Source organism: Anabrus simplex, chromosome 1 (assembly GCF_040414725.1).
Source record: "Anabrus simplex isolate iqAnaSimp1 chromosome 1, ASM4041472v1, whole genome shotgun sequence".
Taxonomy (NCBI): Eukaryota; Metazoa; Arthropoda; class Insecta; order Orthoptera; family Tettigoniidae; genus Anabrus; species Anabrus simplex.
Window position 1 is genome coordinate 1118947739 of NC_090265.1, and position 21401 is coordinate 1118969139.

General features: G+C 37.1%; 1 protein-coding gene and 1 long non-coding RNA gene across 11 annotated transcripts in view; one reads left to right on the top strand and one right to left on the bottom strand.

Annotated features, from left to right (window-relative positions):
• The window catches only part of LOC137497011 (uncharacterized), a 100064-nt gene extending 99344 nt beyond the window's left edge, over window positions 1-720 (bottom strand). The window contains exon 1 of the long non-coding RNA XR_011017594.1: window positions 629-720. This is a non-coding gene — a long non-coding RNA (uncharacterized lncRNA). The remainder of the gene's footprint in view (window positions 1-628) is intronic.
• Obsc (Obscurin) overlaps window positions 1-21401 on the top strand; it is a 980481-nt gene that overhangs the window by 889319 nt on the left and 69761 nt on the right. For all 10 annotated transcript variants that reach the window (XM_068225413.1, XM_068225414.1, XM_067137343.2 and 7 more), the window contains 5 exons: window positions 725-919; window positions 7029-7138; window positions 7281-7436; window positions 16124-16269; window positions 20516-20680. In XM_068225413.1, the coding sequence (XP_068081514.1) occupies window positions 725-919; window positions 7029-7138; window positions 7281-7436; window positions 16124-16269; window positions 20516-20680 (772 nt within the window). The remainder of the gene's footprint in view (window positions 1-724; window positions 920-7028; window positions 7139-7280; window positions 7437-16123; window positions 16270-20515; window positions 20681-21401) is intronic.

The window sequence follows — 21401 nt, forward strand, 5'->3', positions numbered from 1 at the left end:
AAATTCTGTGAGTAGCCCCTCTAGAAGTTTGGTTTCTTTGTGTTCATAGGTATATTGTACCAAATCATATCACTGCACAACATTAACAATGGAAGAGATTGCTGACTTTCATAAGACAAACAGATGCAAGACGCATTCCTGACAAGATGTTGCACATATGTTGCTTGCAAAACAAGACATCCAAAAAATGAAACACATACTCCTAAAATGTTCACTGTGAAGTGTCAGCCTCCAGTTTTACACAAATTTGCTGGAAACAGTAGGGAATGATGAGAAAGAAGTCATTGAGGGAGAGGAAGTTTTTGTAGAAACAGATGATTTGATGGTTTAGGTGTTCTATTTATGTGATTAAACAGAGTTAATATACCACTGAAATCTTATTTGATCATGATTTTTTGTTATTTCATTTGCAAATATGGAAATCTCCTAAGAATGTTGAATGCAAAAGTGGAAATCTCCACCTTTTAGTTAAAAACCTGTTGTTCTCCAATTTTAATGATGTCATTGTTTATGGTAGACATTAGGTTATGCTGCATTTTAAAATGTTTAAGAGTAGAAGGGTTATACTCTGTAAAAAATCCATGCATGTATTTCCTGTAGTTACAGAGTTCTAATAAATCAGTCTCACTTGTAAAATTTGGTTGACTGAACATTGCCAGTTCTGCTTCTTCTAGACCCCACATTTCTTCCTTTCTCTTCATGGCTGAGGTGCTACTGTTCACAGACTCCAGTGATCCGGGAGCGACGACGCTTTACAGATGTTATGGATGAGGAGATCGATGATGAACGAAGGGCACGCATCAACCAATATGGCTCTGCTGAAGTTTATTCTCTGAGACGCTTGCGAAGGGAGCTTGGTACCAGATTGGATGGCCATGCAGAAGCAGAAGCTATCATAGAGTACAAACGAGAAGGACAGGTAGGTTAGACTGATATTATTAGCTGGAATAAAACTAAGCTCACATCAATCAATCAATCAATCAATCAATCAATCAATCAATCAATCAATCAATCAATCAATCAATCAATCAATCAATCAATCAATCAATCAGTCACAACATCTGTATTTAGGGGAGTCACCCAGCTGATAAACTCCCTATTTGTTGTTTTCCTAGTCTTTTCATAAATAACTGCAAAGAATTTGGAAATTTATTGAACATCTCCCTTGGAAAATTATTCCAGTCACTAATCCCCTTCCTATAAATTAATATTTGCCCCAAGTTTTCCTCTTGAATTCCAACTTTACCTTCATATTAATATTTCCTACTTTAAAAACACCACTCATACTTATTTGTCTACCATTGTCATTCCACGCCATTTCTCCACCGACAGCTCAGAACATACCACTTAGATGAGCAGCTCGTCTCCTTTCTCCAAAGTCTTCCCAGCCTAAACTTTGCATCATTTTCATAATGCTCCTATTTTGTAGGAAATCACCCAGAACAAATACAGCTGCTTTTCTCTGGATGATTTTTTCTAGTTCTCAAATCAAGTATTCCTAGTGAGGGTCCCATATGCTGGAACCATACTCTAGTTGGGGGGTCTTTCCAGAGACTTATGGGTCCCTCTCTTTTACACCCTTACTACAACCCCTAAATAATCGCATAACCATGTGCAGAGATCTATACCCTTTATTTACAATCCCATCTTTTCCTTATATTAATACCTAGATACTTGTAGTGATCCCCATAAGGAACTTTCACTGCATCAATGCAATAATTAAAACTGAAAGGACTTTTCCTATTAGTGAAACTCACAACCTGTCTGTTAATCCCATTTATCATCTTACCATTGCCTGCTGTTCATCTCACAACATGGTCGAGGTCTTTTTGCAGTTGCTCACAATCTTGTAATTTATTTATTACTCTATACAGAATAACATCATCTGCAAAAAGCCTTATCTCTGATTCCATTTCTTTACTCATACCATTTATATATATAAGAAAACATAAAGGTCCAATAATACTGCCTTGAGGAATTCCCCTCTTAATTATTACAGGGTCAGATAAAGCTTCGCCTACTCTAATTCTCTTGAGTTCTATTTTCTAGAAATTTAGCCACCCATTCAGTCACTCTTTTGTTTAGTCCAGGTACACTCATTTTTGCCAGTAATCTCCCATGATCTACCCTATCAAATGCCTTTGATAGGTCAATCGCGATACCTCCTGAATCCAAGATATCTGCTATATCTTGCTGGAATCCTACAAGTTGAGCTTCAGTGGAAGAACCTTTCTTAAACCTAAACTGCCTTCTATCAAACCAGTTGTTTATTTTGCAAACATGTCTAATATAAGCAGAAAGAATGGTTTCCCAAAGCTTACATGCAACACATGTCAAATTGACTGGCCTGTAATTATCAGCTATAATATGTCTATCACCCTTTCCTTTACACAAGAGTCTTGGGGAAGAAGTACAGGATTAAAATAAATTTCAAAACAAAAGTAATGGAGTACAGTCAAACAAAGTCAGGTGATGCTGGAAATATTTGATTAGGAAACAAAGTCTTAAAATAGAGAAAAGATACAGTTTGTTTTCAATGCTAAACACAGGTAATTATTAAATACCAGAAGAAACTATTAAACAAACAGAAAAGCACGTTACTGTACAAGCAACTTGTAATTAGTAGATTCAGCTCCAAGCGAGGCATGCCATGGCGGGGTATCCTGCTTTACTGCAGCAAAATTGCGTGACTTTACCCGCATCGGCTAGCTACTCATCTGTATCATTCTACCCAATACAAATACAAACTGATATTAAATAAAGTGATTTTATTAACGTATTTCAGTCATACAGCATAACCATTGGATATATGAAGATCATAACTTGACCAAGAATGCAATATTCCAAGCACCTCAAGCTGAGAAAAGATTATCTTACAAAATTGATAACAATTTTTTTATTAGAAACATAAAATTCTGAAATTTATAAATGTCTTATAAAACATCCCAATGTGTTAAAATTTGAATTTGATCAGATGACAGGTTTTGCTACGAGTTTTAGTCCCGGCAAATGAGTGACACTGTTGTGAGTTTTTAGGAGGAGAAATTTTTGTCCATTTTGTAACACCATCCTTTCCTGTTATGGTCCAAAACTATTGGGAAAGGTAAATCATCGTTGCTAATATTTACTACTTCTTCATTAGCGCTTTGTCCCATATCACTGTTAGTCTACTACTTCTAATTCATCTTCACTCTCACTAAAACTTCTTCCTCTTCCACAGCCTGTAAAAGAGTTAACACCCTCGTCTCATAATCTTCATAATACATTTCAGCGATAAGGGATTGACTGAATGAATTCCTAACGTGATTACACAAGTAACTCACTGGGTACACTCAACACTGCTGCTGGTGTACTTCCGATGAACGGGACTGGTGACGCGGGGTTCAACGAGGCACTTTTTTTGCACACTTCGACAATAATCCCTCTTTCTAAGAATGAACACCCTTCACTGCAATGCCACTGACCTCAGACAAAAGACAAGGAATGAGGGGACAGGTATGTGGCAGCCAAAGTCTCTGTTTAAAAATAAGCGCAATCAAACAAAATAAATTTGCGCCAGATCACAAACACCCCGCACCACTACTCCCGGATTAACCAAGGTCATGGTCGCTTCCTTCCCACTCCTAGCCCTTTCCTATCCCATTGTCACCATAAGGCCTATCTGAGTTGGTGTGACGTAAACAGAAAGAAAAAAAGGAAGAAGAGATCATAGAATGAAACAATGCAGAATACCATATTCAAGTGGCATAGCATCTAAAGAGAATATTTTAATTACCGATAATTTCTCCTCAGCACATCACAGCTTTTGATAATTGATAATTTATGAGTGAGTACTCTTTTTTTCTTACTAATAATAATAATAATAATAATAATAATAATAATAATAAAAATGCATCTAGCTGTAAAAAAGGGATCAAATCCTCATCAAGTGCTGACCTCAATAAAATGGGGGGAAAGGGCCAGGAAAGAGATGGTTTCCATTTCCTGTCATTTTTGCATTATTTTAAGCTCTAGTTTTGAACACCATAGAGGAAGTGTCAAAGCTTGTCTTTGCATTTGTTCTCCAATAATTTTTCATCATCAATAAAATATGGAAATAATATTCACTGTAACAAGTTACTTGCTGTTTTGAATTTTATAAAAATTGAAATGTAAAAAATTGTCTGGTGTGATGATGGTAATTGTTGTTTCAAGAGGCAAAAAAACTAGATTTTTCAGCTTCACCAAACATATAGGCACCGAGTGAGTGGTCGCGTGGTTTGGGGTATGTAGCTGTCAGCTTGCATTTGGGAGATAGTGAATTCGAATCCCACTGTCAACAGCCCTGAATATGGTTTTCCGTGGTTTCCCATTTTCACACCAGGCAAATGCTAGGGCTGTACCTTAATTAAGGCCATGGCCACTTCCTTCCTGCTCCTAGCCCTTTCCTATATCGCCATAAGACCTATCTGTGTCGGTGCATCATAGAGCAAATAAATTTTAAAAAAGACCTTGGCTTACTAATTCTTCGTGAAACTTCTTGTTTGTCCACAAAGTTTAACTCCAGATCAGTAGTGGCGCTAAGGAGTTCGCCCAAACCCCTCCCCCACAATATTTGAAAATGGGCCCCTCATTTCCTGATAAGGAAAGTTACAAGTTTATTTTGTAGTACAAGGTTATATATTATTGCAATGAACAGCTACTATGATAATAATAAGAAGAAGAAGACAAAGAAGTTACACAACTTAGTTTTCAAATCTGAAAGGAATCAAAATAATACACGTGTATGGTACGAATACACATACATACACACAAGAAATGCATATTCCAACTATAGTAACCAAAACACTCTGACCACAGAGCTCGATAGCTGCAGTCGCTTAAGTGCAGCCAGTATCCAGTATTCGGGAGATAGTAGGTTCGAACCCCACTGTCGGCAGCCCTGAAAATGGTTTTCCGTGGTTTCCCATTTTCACACCAGGCAAATGCTGGGGCTGTACCTTAATTAAGGCCACAGCTGCTTCCTTCCCACTCCTAGCCCTTTCCTATCCCATTGTCGCCATAAGACCTATCTGTGTCGGTGCGACATAAAGCAACTAGCAAAAAAAAAAAAAACCACTCTGACCATCACAATATTAAGAAATAATCTTGTTCCTAGGACCAAATAATTTACAACTCAACCATCTATCATAGGCCTACTTAGTTACACTGACTGCCGAGAGTTATAAATAGGCTCGAAACTTCAATATTTAGAGTTTAGATAAGGAGGATGTCTTCGTTATCACATCTTCGCTGACTGCTGGTTTATCAGAACTGGCTAATTACTTCAAAGGCCTTGTTCATGGTTATGAGTGCAGCAAGGGATGTTTATTACTGGAACAGGTTGGGAAAGCCACATTCTTACAGAAATAACTACTGTACTCCTATTGATAAGAGAAGCTTTGCACTATGATGGCCTAACTTTGGAATAAACCTCTGTAACACAAATAATACTGTGTTATGTGCTGTAGCTTTATCAATATGTAAAACTACTCTTCAGCTACCGGTACTGAATTAAGAAACAGTCATGGGTCCCTCACAAGCCAAGGCCCTGCCCCGCAGCGTCTGCGGGGTCCTTATTGCCGCCACTGCTCCAGATGCCTCTAATGTTCTGAAATCAACATTTCTTAGCAAACATGATAATATGACATAGTCTGCTATTATGGAGCATTTCTTTATTAGGTAGCACATTAGTGAGGCTAGATGTGTTTCCTGCTTAGGATGGAGTGGACTGTACAACCGGCAACTCAACGCTGAGTGTTGGACGGAAGTAAATAACTTGTCTCTCTAAAGGAGCCAATGGCTTCGGGCAGAGGAGATCCTTTAGGTTGGTGCCGCCGGAAGAAATGTCACTGAAATCCAACATGTAGTATCTGGTCTACAGGTTAGGGGCAGTTGCACAAGGTCTGTTTTTCAGGTTGGGGGTGGCCTCTTTGAAACCTTGAAGTTAGGTATAAAATGCAGTAATGTAAGTGGCTCAGGACAGAGGGCAAAATGGAGGTCAATGATCCATTGCACAACACAGCAGCTTCCTGGACAAGGGTGACGGAGGAAGATAATTTTTTTCTTTTTACAGTTGGCTTTATGTCGCACTGAGCCAGACAGGTCTTATGGCAACTATGGGACAGGGAAGGGCTAGGAAGGGGAAGGAAGCAGCTGTGACCTTAAGGTACAGCTCCAGCATTTGCCTGGTGTGAAAATGGAAAACCATCGAAAACCTTCTTCAGGGCTGCCAACTGTGGAGTTCGAAACCACTAACTCCCAAATGCAAAGTCCCAGTTGCGCGCTCCTGGCCGGAAGAAGAAGAAGCAGAAGAAGAAGAAGAAGAAGAAGAAGAAGAAGAAGAAGAAGTGTGACATATTAAGAAATTTTGCATTACATAAGCTGAAACTTTTGAGAAATGTTTGGTTTGAGGTCATCAGAATTTCTGGTCCAGTGTTTGCTTGTCCTACAGAAAACTTGTCCAATATAATTTTGTTCAATAAATAATTTTGTCCAACTCAAATTGTATCCATTTAGCAGTATGTATACAGGTGTACACTACAGTGCTGTCTAAACTGCCAGCAGTGATGCACTTAGCATAGTTGCCAATACTGTCTAGTCTTATCCTTATTTATTTCTTTTTCTAAGGAGAAAATGTTCACCTTATATGTGTAGATGAAGAAATGGTTTTATCCTGGTACTTGTTACCATTTCTGTCACAGTCAGCACTGACAAATTACAAGGTACTCTAGAAACAGAATAACAGAGGTCTCTTTATTGTGTTGACTAACTATGGTCATGAATTACTTGTTGCATTGGATGAAGTGACTCAATTTGAAAAACTGAGTGAAACGGTACTGGACAGATAGGATGGAGTTAAGTGTCCTACTGGATGAGAAAAGTATGGACAAATTCCATAGACTGGATGAGATTTGGACTGGACAAAATAGATTGAATGAAATGTTATGAAGCCATTATAACCTTTCTTTTTTAATGCTGAGTAAGTCATTATCTTTTGAACATTTCAGCCTCCATTTTTCCGAGAGAAGCCTCAGACTTTACCTATCATAGAAGATCAAGATGGGGAGTTATCATGTCTCGTTGTTGGAGAACCCAAGCCTAATGTACAATGGTTCAAGTAAGTTACCCGGATATGGAGTATAATCTTGCAATCTGGACTGGATTTTTATTTTTCTATGTATACTTTAATAGAATACAGTATTATAATTCAATCATACAGTAGAAAAATTCCAGGTATTATGTATTTTATTATTTTCTAGGAATGAACTTGTAGTGACAGAAAGCCATCGTATTAAGTTATTCGAGGATGAAGATGGCCGCTCTATTGTGAGATTCAGTCCTGCAACTCACGTTGATGTTGGAATTTACAAGGCTGTAGCCCGCAACAAGGTTGGACAAGCTCTTGTTAGAGTCAGGTAAGGACATAACAAAATAACTGCATATGTAACATTTATATTTTCTTATTATCATCATTATTGTCATCATAATGAACAACCATTCTTAGATACTACTGGTTCAGTGCAAATATAGTTCCTCTTCATTTTATCTCTCTCCATCACTCCTCATCCCTCATCCTGTTCTAATCCAGGTCCTGTTGCCCTCAAAAGCAAGTCCATCCATCATATTCTGGGTCTTCCTCATCTCCCTTCCCTCTCAAGGGAACAGGGGAAGAAAGGGGGAAGGTCACTCAAAATCAACAAATGGGATATCAATATGACATTGTAAGTTTGTTATCAATCTGAAAAGTCCTTTTCAATCTGCTTAAAAATGTTTATGGTCAAGAGAATATTACATTTTAAAATTTATGTATACACTTCAAGAAGGGCAAATGTCAACACATCACAGACTATAATGTAAAATACAACTTCATCTGACACTGACATTGGTGTACACTAGTTTGTTAGCTGTGCCAATTGCTTTCTTAAAAAAAGAAAATTATTAACCACCCATGAAAGTGTGCACAGGTTATCTGAACATCAGGTTTCCTCTGGGATCATAAAAAGTGAAATAAAGCATTATTAATGAGAGAAATGTTTGATTATTGGTATTTATTTGTGATTGGCATATTACTGTAACATACAGTATATGACTATGTATAGAACTTGTTCTTGCCCATTAAGGGAATTTGTTTTCTGTTTTTCTTTATAAAACATTATAAAATATGTTACCAATTTCAACAGGATTACCCAGTACCATGAAGTTAAAATCATAACACACTTTAGATGCTAGAATAATGTGTAATTAAAGTACCTAATGCAACTGATGTTGTGTATTAAGAGAGTTATTTCACACACACAAAACAAAATTTTATTAAAATAGAATTGCAATGATACAGTATTGTGAAATATGTGCCACTGGCACATTAACCTCAAAGTCCAGCTTTTGCTGAAGAAAAAGTCCTTTCATAGAACGGACGGTTTTGTCACATAAATAGATTACCACAACACTTGAAATATATACAATATTTATAGTTGCCAGTACACAAACTAAATGAAGATTCGCTGAGGAAGAAATGTTGCATAGCAACTGACTTGCAAAGTCGAAGTGCTCATTCAAGAGCTGAAGACTTGAGAATGTAAAGTTTGGAGAGATGTCAGCGAGTCCAGAGATAGAAACCTCATGAGCTAGCTTCAGTACTCTTGTTCAGTAAGCTGCTTATACAGAGCATCCTCTGCGCTTCTGAAGTAAGGTGTAGCTAGCCGTTGGACGATTGACTCTTTCTCTCCCTGCCCACTCGCTTATATAGGATCTCGAGCAGTTACGTTGAGTGTCAGCTGGTCGCCTGGCCAGCTCTGCTGGTAAGAACTGGATACAAGCCGTGCTGCACGCGGGATTCAAATACCGGCACCACAACAGCTGACAATAGTAAAATGCAGAGCCTAACAATGAAATCAGTGTAACTGACAACCTAAGATGAGTCTGTTTTTACCACCTGGTATGTTATGCTGCATTTAGTTGTTCTAGAATATAGGAGAATTTATTATAGAGTTTAACATTTACAAATCTCACATCAAAACTTTGTTACATGTTACATCATATCTTTTACTATTCATCGCTGAATTCTATCAGCTGGTTAATTTCTGCACAGCTGACACAGGTTTCCATGATGTACTCTCCGTAGATAAAAGTAAGAGTAAGTAACACATCTGGTTTTTGAGGATCAGTTCTTCCTCCAATTGTATTGAAACCTTCCTGCACCAGCTTGTGCAGCTGACCACAGATGTTGTTCTGTTGGGATACCAACCATCTCTGGGTTTCTTGTTCTTTATATTCTTCATAGATTTCAGTGCACCAGTTGTTGTAGCACACGCTCTTTGCATAATTCCTCTGCCACACATTCCAGAAATCATCTAGAACAAATGCCAGTTGTTGACAATGACATTGCGACTACTTCCTAATATACTGTAGGTTGCACCATCCTCTCTACCACATTTGTTGAAGAATTGCAAGTTGAATAAGGTCCTACAGGTTGTGTATCAACATATAAATCCAAGTTTAGCATATTATGGGTTCTGGAACACAACAGAGCAAATATCACTAGGCCATATTTTTCGTGGCTTATTTCTCATGTACTTTTGAAAACTACATCTTCCACGAAATGGTTCCAGCATTTTGTTGATTGTACCATATTCACTGATTGCTTAATTAGACTGGCAGGTTTCAACAAATTTCTTGAACAGCTCCCAGACTGGTGCAAATTTATCAAGTGATTTTTGTTCCTCTCTGCTATTTATATCATCAAATCTAAGAGCGAACAGTAAAAACTTGAAGCATTCCAAGGCCATACAGTTGCAGAAGAGCTCCACACCAGTACCACCTGCTTCCCAAAGATCTTTTAAATTTAAATGGGAAACTTGCAATATTCTTGCCATGTACAAGAGGCCAAACACTGGTTTAATTTCAGAAGTTATTTTATCCCTGGTGTCTCTTTCACATAAAAGTTTAATATTTCCTATCCATGTACAGTACTTGTAAATTGGGTAATGTCGTTTATCATACCATCAGTGGAAAATATTTTCCAGACATCTAATGAAATGTATGCATCAATCCCAGGTCTCTTCACTTGAGGTACATGAGTTTTCAATATATTATGAGCAGAAGTCCTAGGTGCATGAATATTTCAAGGCTGCCTTGTGATAGCCTCTTCCTCATCCATGTGGTAAAATTCCTCTCTTTTATCAAGAGAAATTTCTGAATGTGAATCATGACCACTATCTTCCCGTTCATCAGTCTTTATCATCAGAATCTTCAACTTCATTGATAGGTTCCTCTCCCATCTCTTCAGCATCTTTGAAATGAACGAGTAGCTTTGGTATATAAGCATACAAAATTTTGATACTGTATAATGAACCCCTACTCTACATCATGAAATACCTCCCTCTGAACCACTTGAGTATACATACCGTCTCACTGGAATGCGTAGGTACCTGAAAAGCAAGCACATGGCCCTGCATCATACACCTTGCTATCATCTCCACTTTTGACATTCATTTCCATCATGGTAAAATAATTTACCAATTTACCAAAGTTAAGACCACCATCACCTGAGTCACTGTAATTGTTCTTCAAGAGCAGAAAAATACCCTCATCTGAGAACCACACTAGAGTTTCCCACCAACATCGATTGTCACAGCACTAAAATTAATGAATTTCAAGTTGCTGAAAGGAAAGGAAATGGTCCGTTCGGGCTATGCTAAAGGACCACTGGCTGCAGGATTATCCTGGTGATGTACATCTTTCTGTGGACAAGTCAATGGTCCTCTGTTTTGGAAGACACAGTACCAAGTAACACATTCATGGCAAACCAATATGTTTTGGGTATAAAGTATGCGCTCTATCGACTTGTCTCTGGTATCTAGTTCAAGGAGAACCTTACCAAAGAGTAGCACTGGAAACGCAATCCAGAATTAGGAGTAGGAGGGTTAGTTGTTATGGACCTAATTTCAGAATTACCAGAAGGTGATCAACTAAACTTGTTCTTCGATAGTTGTTTTACATCCTTTCAGTTGTTCGAAAAGCTACAGGAGAAAGGTCATGAAGGTGTAGGTACCGTATACCAGAATCAAGTGGAGAATGCTCCACTTTCTGAGATTCACCTCTTTAAAAAGAGATACATGGTAGTTACCAACAGCTAACAGAACGTAACTCTGATATCATGCTCGTACGCTGCAATAATGATAATGTTGTTACGGTAACCTCAGCTGTGTCTGGTGCGGCTCCTGTAGGACATGCCAGAAGATGGAGTAATGCTGAAAAGAAGTCCATAATAGTAATTCAGCCAGCATGTATATTGTTATATAATATGCACATGGGGGGATTGATCAATTGGATCTATTGCATCAGCATCAAAAACAAGAAATGGTACTGGCCTCTAATTGCATTCCCTCTTAATGTCTCCATGAACAATGCATGGCAACTTTACCGTTTGACCCCAAAGGGCAAAGAGGTAAACCTAGACTTGCTCGGCTTCACATGGTACATCATTAGGTCATATATCCTATCTTGTGCTGCTCCGCATCCTATCACAGGAAGGCTGAGTACGAAAGTATCCTTGTGCATGCTGTGTTTTGATGGGGTATCCTGCTACCTTGAAACAAGAGAAAAGCAAGTACGGTGTGTGCAGTGTGATAAAGCAGCCAGAAAACAGTGCAAAAAATGTAACGTCAGCTCCCACGTCCTTTGCTTCGAGGTATTTCTCTCACACTAAAATAGACTGGATTATGAAAAACAGAGTGCAGCATTGAGAAACACTGACTAAACTGTTCCGCAGTTCTGTTCGTAATTATGCGGTTTTGTTATTTGCAGAGTAACCATAATTGCTCAAATTCTGGTATCATGTGGATAACAAGTAGTACAAATAAATGAACAAATTTTGTCCTTTTATTTTGAAACAGTGTGCATTCTAAAGTGCGACCAAACTGTTCCTCAGTTATGTTCTAAAACATATATTTTGTAATTTTTATTGTGCTAATTTAACACTTGTATAATTAATACTTACTAAATTCTCAATTATTAAATTCATATGAACTTAAAATGCAAAGAAATGTACCTTCATTGAGCATCTCTTTTACCCTGCCCATCCATGCCCACTGTCGACATATGTCAACATAGAAAATCTCCAGTAAAATATGTTAATGAAACATAAAATCATCATAACCCATTCATTAAGGTTACAAACAATAGGTGTAACGAAATACATTGCACTATTCTATAGAAAAATAACTTTTTGCAAATATGGGTTAATTGGGTCAGTCTATGTTGTTGTGAGTGTGCTTGGACTTTGCCCTTTAAAACATGCTTTTCTTAATATTATTCAAGATAGCAAAGCATATAACTGAAAACTTCAGAATTTTCTATTTCCATACAGAAATCTTTTTGTTTTGCTGTTTTCTCCTCTAACTTGCATTGTGTTGCATCCTGCTAATTCCTACTTTGCATTTGGATTTATGGTCTATATTCTAGTTAAAGTACTGTCTAGCTCCTTGGCTGAATGGTCAGCCTACTAGCCTCCAGTTCAGAGGGCCCCAGGTTCAATTGAGGAGCGTTTTTACAAAACTCGACATTTGCAGTAAACATCATTTTTCAGGAAATGTGTTCTTTTATTTTCACTTAGAAGCATATGCATGAAATATTTCAAATTTTCATTGATATTAGTTCCAATAGAGACAAACACGGTACCTGAATAGAACTTGTAGAAATTTAAGGTGGATGAGGCAAGATTAGAAGATAATTTTCTCAAGTTTTTTCAAGAGTCGATATATGCAAATATTCTGGTAAAATGGGAAAAAATGAAATGGCGTATGGCTTTTAGTGCCGAGAGTGTCCGAGGACATGTTCAGCTCGCCAGGTGCAGGTCTTTTGATTTGACTCCCGTAGGCGACCTGCGTGTCATGATGAGGATGAAATGATGATGAAGACGACACATACACCCAGCCCCCATGCCAGCGAAATTAACCAATGATGGTTAAAATTCCCAACCCTGCCGGGAATCGAACCCGAGACCCCTGTGGCCAAAGGCCAGCACGCTAACCACTTAGCCATGGAGCCGGACTGGTAATATGGGACTTTACATTAATACTCTAAATTATTTACTTATTTTTATTTTTATTATTTTGTGAATAACTTTTTTTTTTTGAATATTTATTGATTTTTGAGCTCCATTGCCATACATTTTATAACATACGCTATTTGGTATTGTAAGATTACATAATATTATTCGATTCTAATATACTTTGCATCAAGCAATGTAACATAAAACAACATAAGATATTAACCTATATTATCAATCCTATTGTAATGAATTAACACATTAATATCCTACAGGTTAACTTAAAGTTAATTCTTACAAGATAAAATCTACTCAATTAATATTTAAGAATTCATCAAAACACATAGCCATCAGACAGAGGATTTTAGCAATGCTTCATGGCTGGATTTCATTTTCAGAACTTCAACTTCCACTGGGTATGCGAAGTAGGTATCCTGTACTGATACGGAGACTCTGTTATGTCTCTTATTATATGTGATAACACGTTGGCTATTCATTTTAAATGACAACCTAGTTCGTACCTTCTGCGCACTCTCTTTTAGATCTTTGATTTCCCAGTCCCTGCTCAGAATTTTAAGGGTGCCATGCTTCTCTAAGATATCATAGTATTGTTTGGGAGACAGTGTGTTTTCCAGTCTTCTGTAAGATTTCTCAATTCTACCGAACACACTGTCTGGAGCCATGTAGCTGTGTCCCCAAATAGGGAAGAAATGTAGAATATTATTGAATAACATGCTTTTTTTTTTTTTTTTCCAAGAAAGCAGTAAGTGTGACTAGGATGACACTGTTTTTGTTTTAACTGCTACAAAAGTCTGAGAATAAATGTATCATGGTAGGGCCATCTTCGTGCAGTTTCTTTCCTAGGTTAAAAAGAAAACCCAATAAAGCCGAAGCAACTTGGTTGCAACCTCTTCAGGATTCTGTTTCTAGCCAAGTATAGAAAAATATATCTTCCTTTCTCTGCTCCTTTGAGTGAATCATGATGCAGAGATTGTATAACCACTCTTGTCTAGCATAGAAAACCTCACTCACTGATAACTTTGGAATAGGTTGATTCTGTTGCACGTCAAAACATATCATGATGACACCTGGGTTTTCTTCTTTCATTATTTGATAAAACCACTTTGCACGAAGTTTATGCAATCTATAACTTGTCCTCAGTTCATTATTCTTCTCTAGGCATGTTTCTGTCTTTATTTTCATCAGACTAATTTTATAAGTGGAGCATGTATCAGTGTGAGGAGTTTTGAATGACAGATTGAAACACTTATAGAATATATAGTTGTATTTTGACAGCGAGCACAGTTTCAATCCAGAACTTATCCTTTCTTCACAGAATGTCTTCCACATCGTATTGACTGAGAGATATGACGGTAAATATATTTTCTTAGACTTTCCCCTGCCATGATGGCTCTCTCTGCATTTATACCTTTTGATGTGATTCTTAATGGCAACCGTTATGTCCTTGTGTTCCTTGCCTGTTCTGTCACCACCTCGATTTTCCTTAGGTAACTTCGCAGTATGATGAAATCTACTAGCCAGATAAGATATTATGTCCTTTGACATGCCAGAAATTCCTTGAAAAGTTGCAGCACAGACAGGAAGTATTTCACCAGTTTTCTTCCTAATGCTGTACTTCACAGAAACAGTTTTCTTCTTCCTAGGACTTTCAATGCTCATTACCCTGCGCTGAGGAAATGTTCACATACTTTAATAGAAACTTGTCTTGATCGATCTTGTTTAAAGAAGTCACATGATGATGGAATTCTGTGATATCTTCATAGCAGAGTTTACCAGATTTGCATTGTTTCATCCTTTTAGTTTCTGTACTTGTGGGCAAGTCTTTGAGTCCATGAATGCATTTAATATTAGGTTCACTTTAGTTCTAGCCAGCTTTCCAGGTACTCTCTTCTTGTAGCTAGACTTCCTTCCACCGACACATTCCTGAATCGGCACGCCAGTTTCAGAATATTCAGATTCATTATTTTCATACTGTTGTAGAGTGAAATAGTTCCTCACACAGTAACTTGCTTAAAACTTCTCAAGGAGTGAGTTACATTTTGTCAATGACAATGAGGGCTAATCGCAGGAACATGTGGCATGCAGTTCCAAGAATACATCCTTTCAATAAAGGAGTCCGGCGTTCCATTGTTCCACAGAACAACACTTCCGATTATCCATGAGAATGCCACGTGATTAATAGTTAACTGCATTTATCGAGTTTTGCTTTAACTTTCCAAGAGCATATATCAACTTTTGCAAAAACCTAGTGATTTCAACCACTTCTATACATGGCAAATATCAATCTATGCAAAGGATCATTGCACAGGAAGGTGATCAAGGTCAAACTGATAGCATTAATATGCATAACTCAATTTCAAAATTTTTTGCATTTATCGAGTTTTGAAAAAACGCTCCTCAAATTATGGCCAGGACAAGAATTTTAACTATGTATAGTTAATTCTCCTTGCTCAGGGATGTGTTTGTCTCAATACACATCATCTACACACAACACATCACACTATAAACCACCACAAACATTCAGTAGGGTTGGCATCAGGAAAGGCATCTGGCCTCACCACTATTCAATCATTAGGCCTACCTTCTCTCTTCACCTATCTCATTAAATAAATAATAATAATGTCATTGTCTTTACATCCCACAAACTACTTTTTTGAAGGTTTTTGGAGACACTGAGGTGCCAGAATTTTGTCCCGCATGAGTTCTTTTATGTGCCAGTAAATCTACCAACACGAGGCTGATGTATTTGAGCATCTTCAAATACCAACAGACTGAGCCAGGATCTAACCTGCGAAGTTCAGCTCAGAAGGCCAGCGCTCTACCATCCAAGCTGCTCAGCCTGGCCATTAAATAAATAGTTATTTCATTTTGGGATATATCTTCCTGCTGTTTTCATCGATTATCCACATCTTACTTGTATAGTTAATTCTTTACTCAAAGGCTTGTTCTCATTAATATTCATTTTTATTTTGTTATATTTTCATAGTAAAAAGTCCTTTCATCTCTTGATTGAACCATACTTCATCTCAACAGGGTGGTGTTAGCAAGCATTCCATCATCACCTGACTCTCCTGAAGCATCAGATGTGTCAGACACGGAGATATTGCTGCGCTGGAAGCAACCAAAGGATGATGGCAACTCCCCTGTTATATGCTACAGCTTGCAGTACAAGGAAGCAGGTATAGTTTTTTATTTTATTTAGTCATACAGTATACAGGGTGATCAGAAACAACATGAACTGAGTATGTGAATGTTAGAGCGTTGGTCATACTAATGAGTAATTTGAAGAAATTACGTTGATATCTCATGCTGTTGTCATTTTATCAGCTGCTGACGTTAACAGATAAGTAAAATTAAAAATCCACCTTTTCAATACTAATATTAAACCAAATAAGTTATAACATTTACTTGGAACTAGTTTTGATGCTGGTGAGCATCATCTTCAGCCAAATATGAGAACAGGCAATCATAAATATACATATCATCATTAAATCAATGCACATATAAACACTCTTAATATGGGACTTATCCCTAAAAGTATCTGGAGAATAGAACTTCAAATAATCACAATTTCAAAATCTTGAAGTCATGATTAGAAAGAAACTTAACACAATATAATCCTTTTCACTCAAGTTGGAACTTTGGAAGTATTGAGTTCAACTTTGAACTGTAAGATTCTAAAATAAATAAAAAGTCTTGTCATAAATGAAATGGTATATAAAGGTCGAACCGCATATAGAGTTTCTCTGTAAATATGACAGTCACAATTAGAACAACACTTAATTATTTTACTCAAGATGGAATCTTGAAAGTCCTGAGTTCTACTTAGAGTAGGAAGATTCTCAATTTAAATAAAAGGTCTAGTCATAATTGATCAGAAGCAGAAATGAAACATGTATAAAGTTTCTTTATAAACATTATACTTTATACATGTTTCATGTACCTGTTGGGGGACACTCAACAGTAACTCGTGTATAAGGGTTTAGGAAATATGCTTTCGATTTCGAAAGACATGAGGACAAATGTCATGAGGCAGGATCTGCTTCGGACCACATGGAGGTGATAGAACACTAAAATGCGAACACATTGTACTTAAACTTGTCAGATCCGAAACCTAATAATTTCCGAAAAATTTATGAATCCCCTGGTTCTAATGCATCGCGTATATACTTGAAGAGTTGCAACGCAGACAAGTGGAGCAGTGGCCGAGTGGTTGTCGTACTTGTCTCCGAACTGTGATGACATGAGTTCGAGTCCCGCCATAGCCATAGTTCTTTATACAAATTAAATTATTATTTCAGAGAATGTGAAGGTAAAAATGCAAATAAAATTAATGATCAAATTGCAGTGGAACTTTATTTTCTACTTCAAATTAATTAATAGATTAAATATAGGAAGACTTCTATACAACAGAAGCAGTGATGACTACCAAATGGAGACAAGCAAACCAGAAATTACGACACGTGGTGACCAGGATGGCGGTGCACGGGTTTCATACCAAATTGTGCATAAATAAGAAGTATCACATCCCCAGCAGTGATTGGGTGTGTGAACTGTATAATGAACGCTGTGAACACTAAGCTGTAAATTACGATCAAAAAGTATCTGTGAATATTCAAGTTTGTAATGCAAAATTTTTGTGCACTTAATAAAATAAATATAAAAGCAGTAACTGTGGGAACGTTTAGGCCTATATTAATTTCAGGTAGAAAATAAAGTGTACTGCAACTTGTGTAATATTTTTGTTCCAATTTTTATCTTAACGTTCTCTCAAACATTAATTTATTTTGTACAAAAATTATAGCTGGGACGAGACTCGAACTCACTTCTACGAGGTTCGCAGACAAGCACGGTGACCACTAGGCCACCACTCCGTTTTGCTGTGATGTAACTCCCAAGTATATATGCCCTGCATTGGAATCGGGGTGTTCTATCACCTCCACTTTGTCCGACGCGAATTATGTGTAATGACATCTGACCTCATATATTTTTTTTTTTAACGAAAGCGTATTGATTTAAACCCTTATACACAAGTTACTGTTGAGTGTCTCCCCACAGGTACATTGGAGCTCGGTGAAATCGGTTGACCACAGGGTCTGGCCTCTACTTGTTAGATATTATGCTTGAGACTTTTTCATGTAATTGTAGGCGACTATGTTCATGAGTGCAAGAAAAGAGTGTTTAGAATCCTGCAAAGAATTCCTGCTGCCATTGCAGCATTAACAAGGCATTACATTATTTTCCCCGCAATAAAAGAATGCTCGAAAATCATTCAAAACATATCAATTATCACATTTTTCCGGCGATAACAATATAAGAATAGGCTATATCGAATGTTGTGATATAACAGTCCGTTCTTTCATTTTTAAGCACAATCGCATAATTTTAAATTAAAACTATAACAACATTTGTCTCACATTCATCATAATAACACTTTTGTTGCCTCTTACTTGACATGTTTACGTCTTATCGGCCTCCGCTAACTGTAACCGATAATAATGCCAACCATGTGTCTGTGTGACAAAATACTATTTCACACACCACTAGGAGTGCTTTATGTAAAGAAACAAAAGACGCTCACTGCCAAACGCACTCAGAAATCTCACGGAAATAAGTTAATTTGTCTTTAACAATTGTTTCATAACAAATGTTGGAAATGTGTTTGTTAAAGAGGGCACTTTTAAACAAATTGTTAAATTAATAACAATTGTTAGTTAATACTTGTTAAGTAAAATTTAACATAGAGTTGAAAAAACTGGGCTTAAGTAGAAGGTGCAGGTTGGAAAGATATAGAGTTAGAAATGGCTGTGGATGTATGGAGAAATTGAAGGAACTTACTAGGAAATTGGATCTAGCAAAGAAGTCAGCTAAGGATAACATGATAGCAAGCATAATTAGTGGTCAGACAAATTTTAGTGAAAATGGAAGAGTATGTTTGGGTACTTTAGGGCAGAAACAGGTTCCAAGAAGGATATTCCAGGAATCGTTAATGAACAAGGGGAGTGTGTATGCGAGGATCTTCAAAAGGCAGAAGTATTCAGAGAGCAGTATGTAAAGATTGTTGGTTACAAGGATAATGTCCAGATAGAGGAGGTGACTAATACTAAAGAAGTATTAAAATTTACCTATGATAGCAATGACATTTACAGTAAGATACAAAAGTTGAAACCTAGAATAGCAGCTGGAATTGATAAGGTTTCAAGGGATATACTAAAGACAATGGGCTGGGATATAGTACCATATCTGAAGTACTGTACTTATTTGATTATTGTTTGCATGAAGGAGCTGTACCAAATGAATGGAGAGTTGCTATAGTAGCCCCTGTGTATAAAGGAAAGGCTGATAGACATAAAGCTGAAAATTACAGGCCAGTCGGTTTGAAATGCATTGCATGTAAGTTTTGGGGAAGCATTCTTTCTGATTATATTAGATATGTTTGCAAAATTAATAACTGGTTTGATAGAAGGCAGTTTGGGTTTAGGAAAGATTATTCCACTGAAGCTCAACTTATAGGATTCCAGCAAGATATAGCAGATATCCTGAATTCAGAAGGTAAAATGGACTGTATCGCGATTGACCTATCTAAGGCATTTGATAGGGTAGATCATGGGAGACTACTGGCAAAAATGAGTGCAGTTGGACTAGAAAAAAGAGTGGCTGAATGTGTGGCTATATTTCTAGAAAATAGAACTCGGAGAATTAGAGTAGGTGAATCTTTATCTGACCCCATAATAATTAAGAAGGGAATTCCTCAAGGCAGGATTATTGCACCTTTATGTTTTCTTATGTTTATGTTGATAAAACTCAATCCCGAAATATTACTTAATGTCTCCTAGGTCTTAGACCTCAAAGGATTTCTGTAGAATTTTGTAGACCTCGTTGATAGACAACATGGTCCTGAACCTTGACCTAAGTCTACAGGCTGAAGATGCCCAAAAAAGCCATAAACATTCAATTATACAATTATACAATTCAGTCGAAAGGGCACAGATGATGACACCGAACAGGGTCGAAACTGGTACCAAATAAATATTAAACTGTAATGTAAAAAACTGCATTGCAAAAGTATATTGTATTGAATAGGTGGAATCGTAAATTTTACTTAAATAAATATATATGTAATCTCAGTTCAATACAGGCCAATCAAAATGAAGTTTCTAACCCTTAATTAAAATAACCATCCATGCAAAGAATCGTATATGCCAGTTAATTCATGGATATAAAGATAATCAATTTTAAATGTGAATGAAACCATTTTATATCAGATTTAGAAATATTTCCACATGAAGGTTAAAAATGTCTACCATCTCAGGGAAAGGAGGAGCCCTAAGTTTATTTACCCTAGTATATTTACAATTATGGTGCTATAAGGTGATATATAGTTGCCTATTATACAGTACAATGCAATTCTATCATTGTTTGCAGATAAGGTTGACTGGCTAGATGCTGCCAATAACATTGACCATGAATTTTATCTGCTGTCCAATCTCAAGCCCAGTACCAATTACCACTTCCGGTTGTCAGCTCGCAACAAAATTGGTTGGAGTGAAAAAGGAATCCCAACTGAGCTTGTCAAAACCAAGGAGTCAGGTGAGATCACATCAAGGATATTTTATTTATTCAACTTATAAAATCAACTAGGTCTCTATATCTATATTTTCACAATAGTTTCTTCCTAGTTTCAAAACATCCTTAGCTATCATAAAATATCAGAACAGTATCAGCAATAAAAACATCAACCAGCACAAAGGTCTACATTTTGTAAGTCGTAGCCGTAAGTCCAACTTGTTTATTCTTAGATCATGTCAAGTAAGCAATATAGGAACAATGTGAGTGGAGAGGTAAGAGAATTTTCCGTTATTATGATTAAATCGAACTAAGATTGGCAATTAATCTTATATTAACAGTGGTTACAACATTTGAATTATTTATTTTTGCTGGTGATGCTACTTTTTGGGAAGAGACAGAGCAGGAGGTACAAAGGAGATGGGATTATTGGAGCAGTGATTTTAAAGAATATTAGTTAACTGTGAGTGAGCAAACAACAGTGATAATGAAAATGAGTAGAACATCCACTAAGTGTAGCCTCACACTTGAGGGAAAGAGAACTGCATGTGTGAGAAACTTCAGCTATCTTGGAAGTAAAAAAAAATGAAATGACATACAGCTTTTAGTGCTGGGAGTGTCTGAGGACAAGTTCGTCTCGCTAGGCGCAGGTCTTTTGATTTGACCTTGTAGGCGACCTGTGCGTCATGATGAGGATGAAATAATGATGAAGACAACACATACACCCAGCCCCCATGCCAGCAAA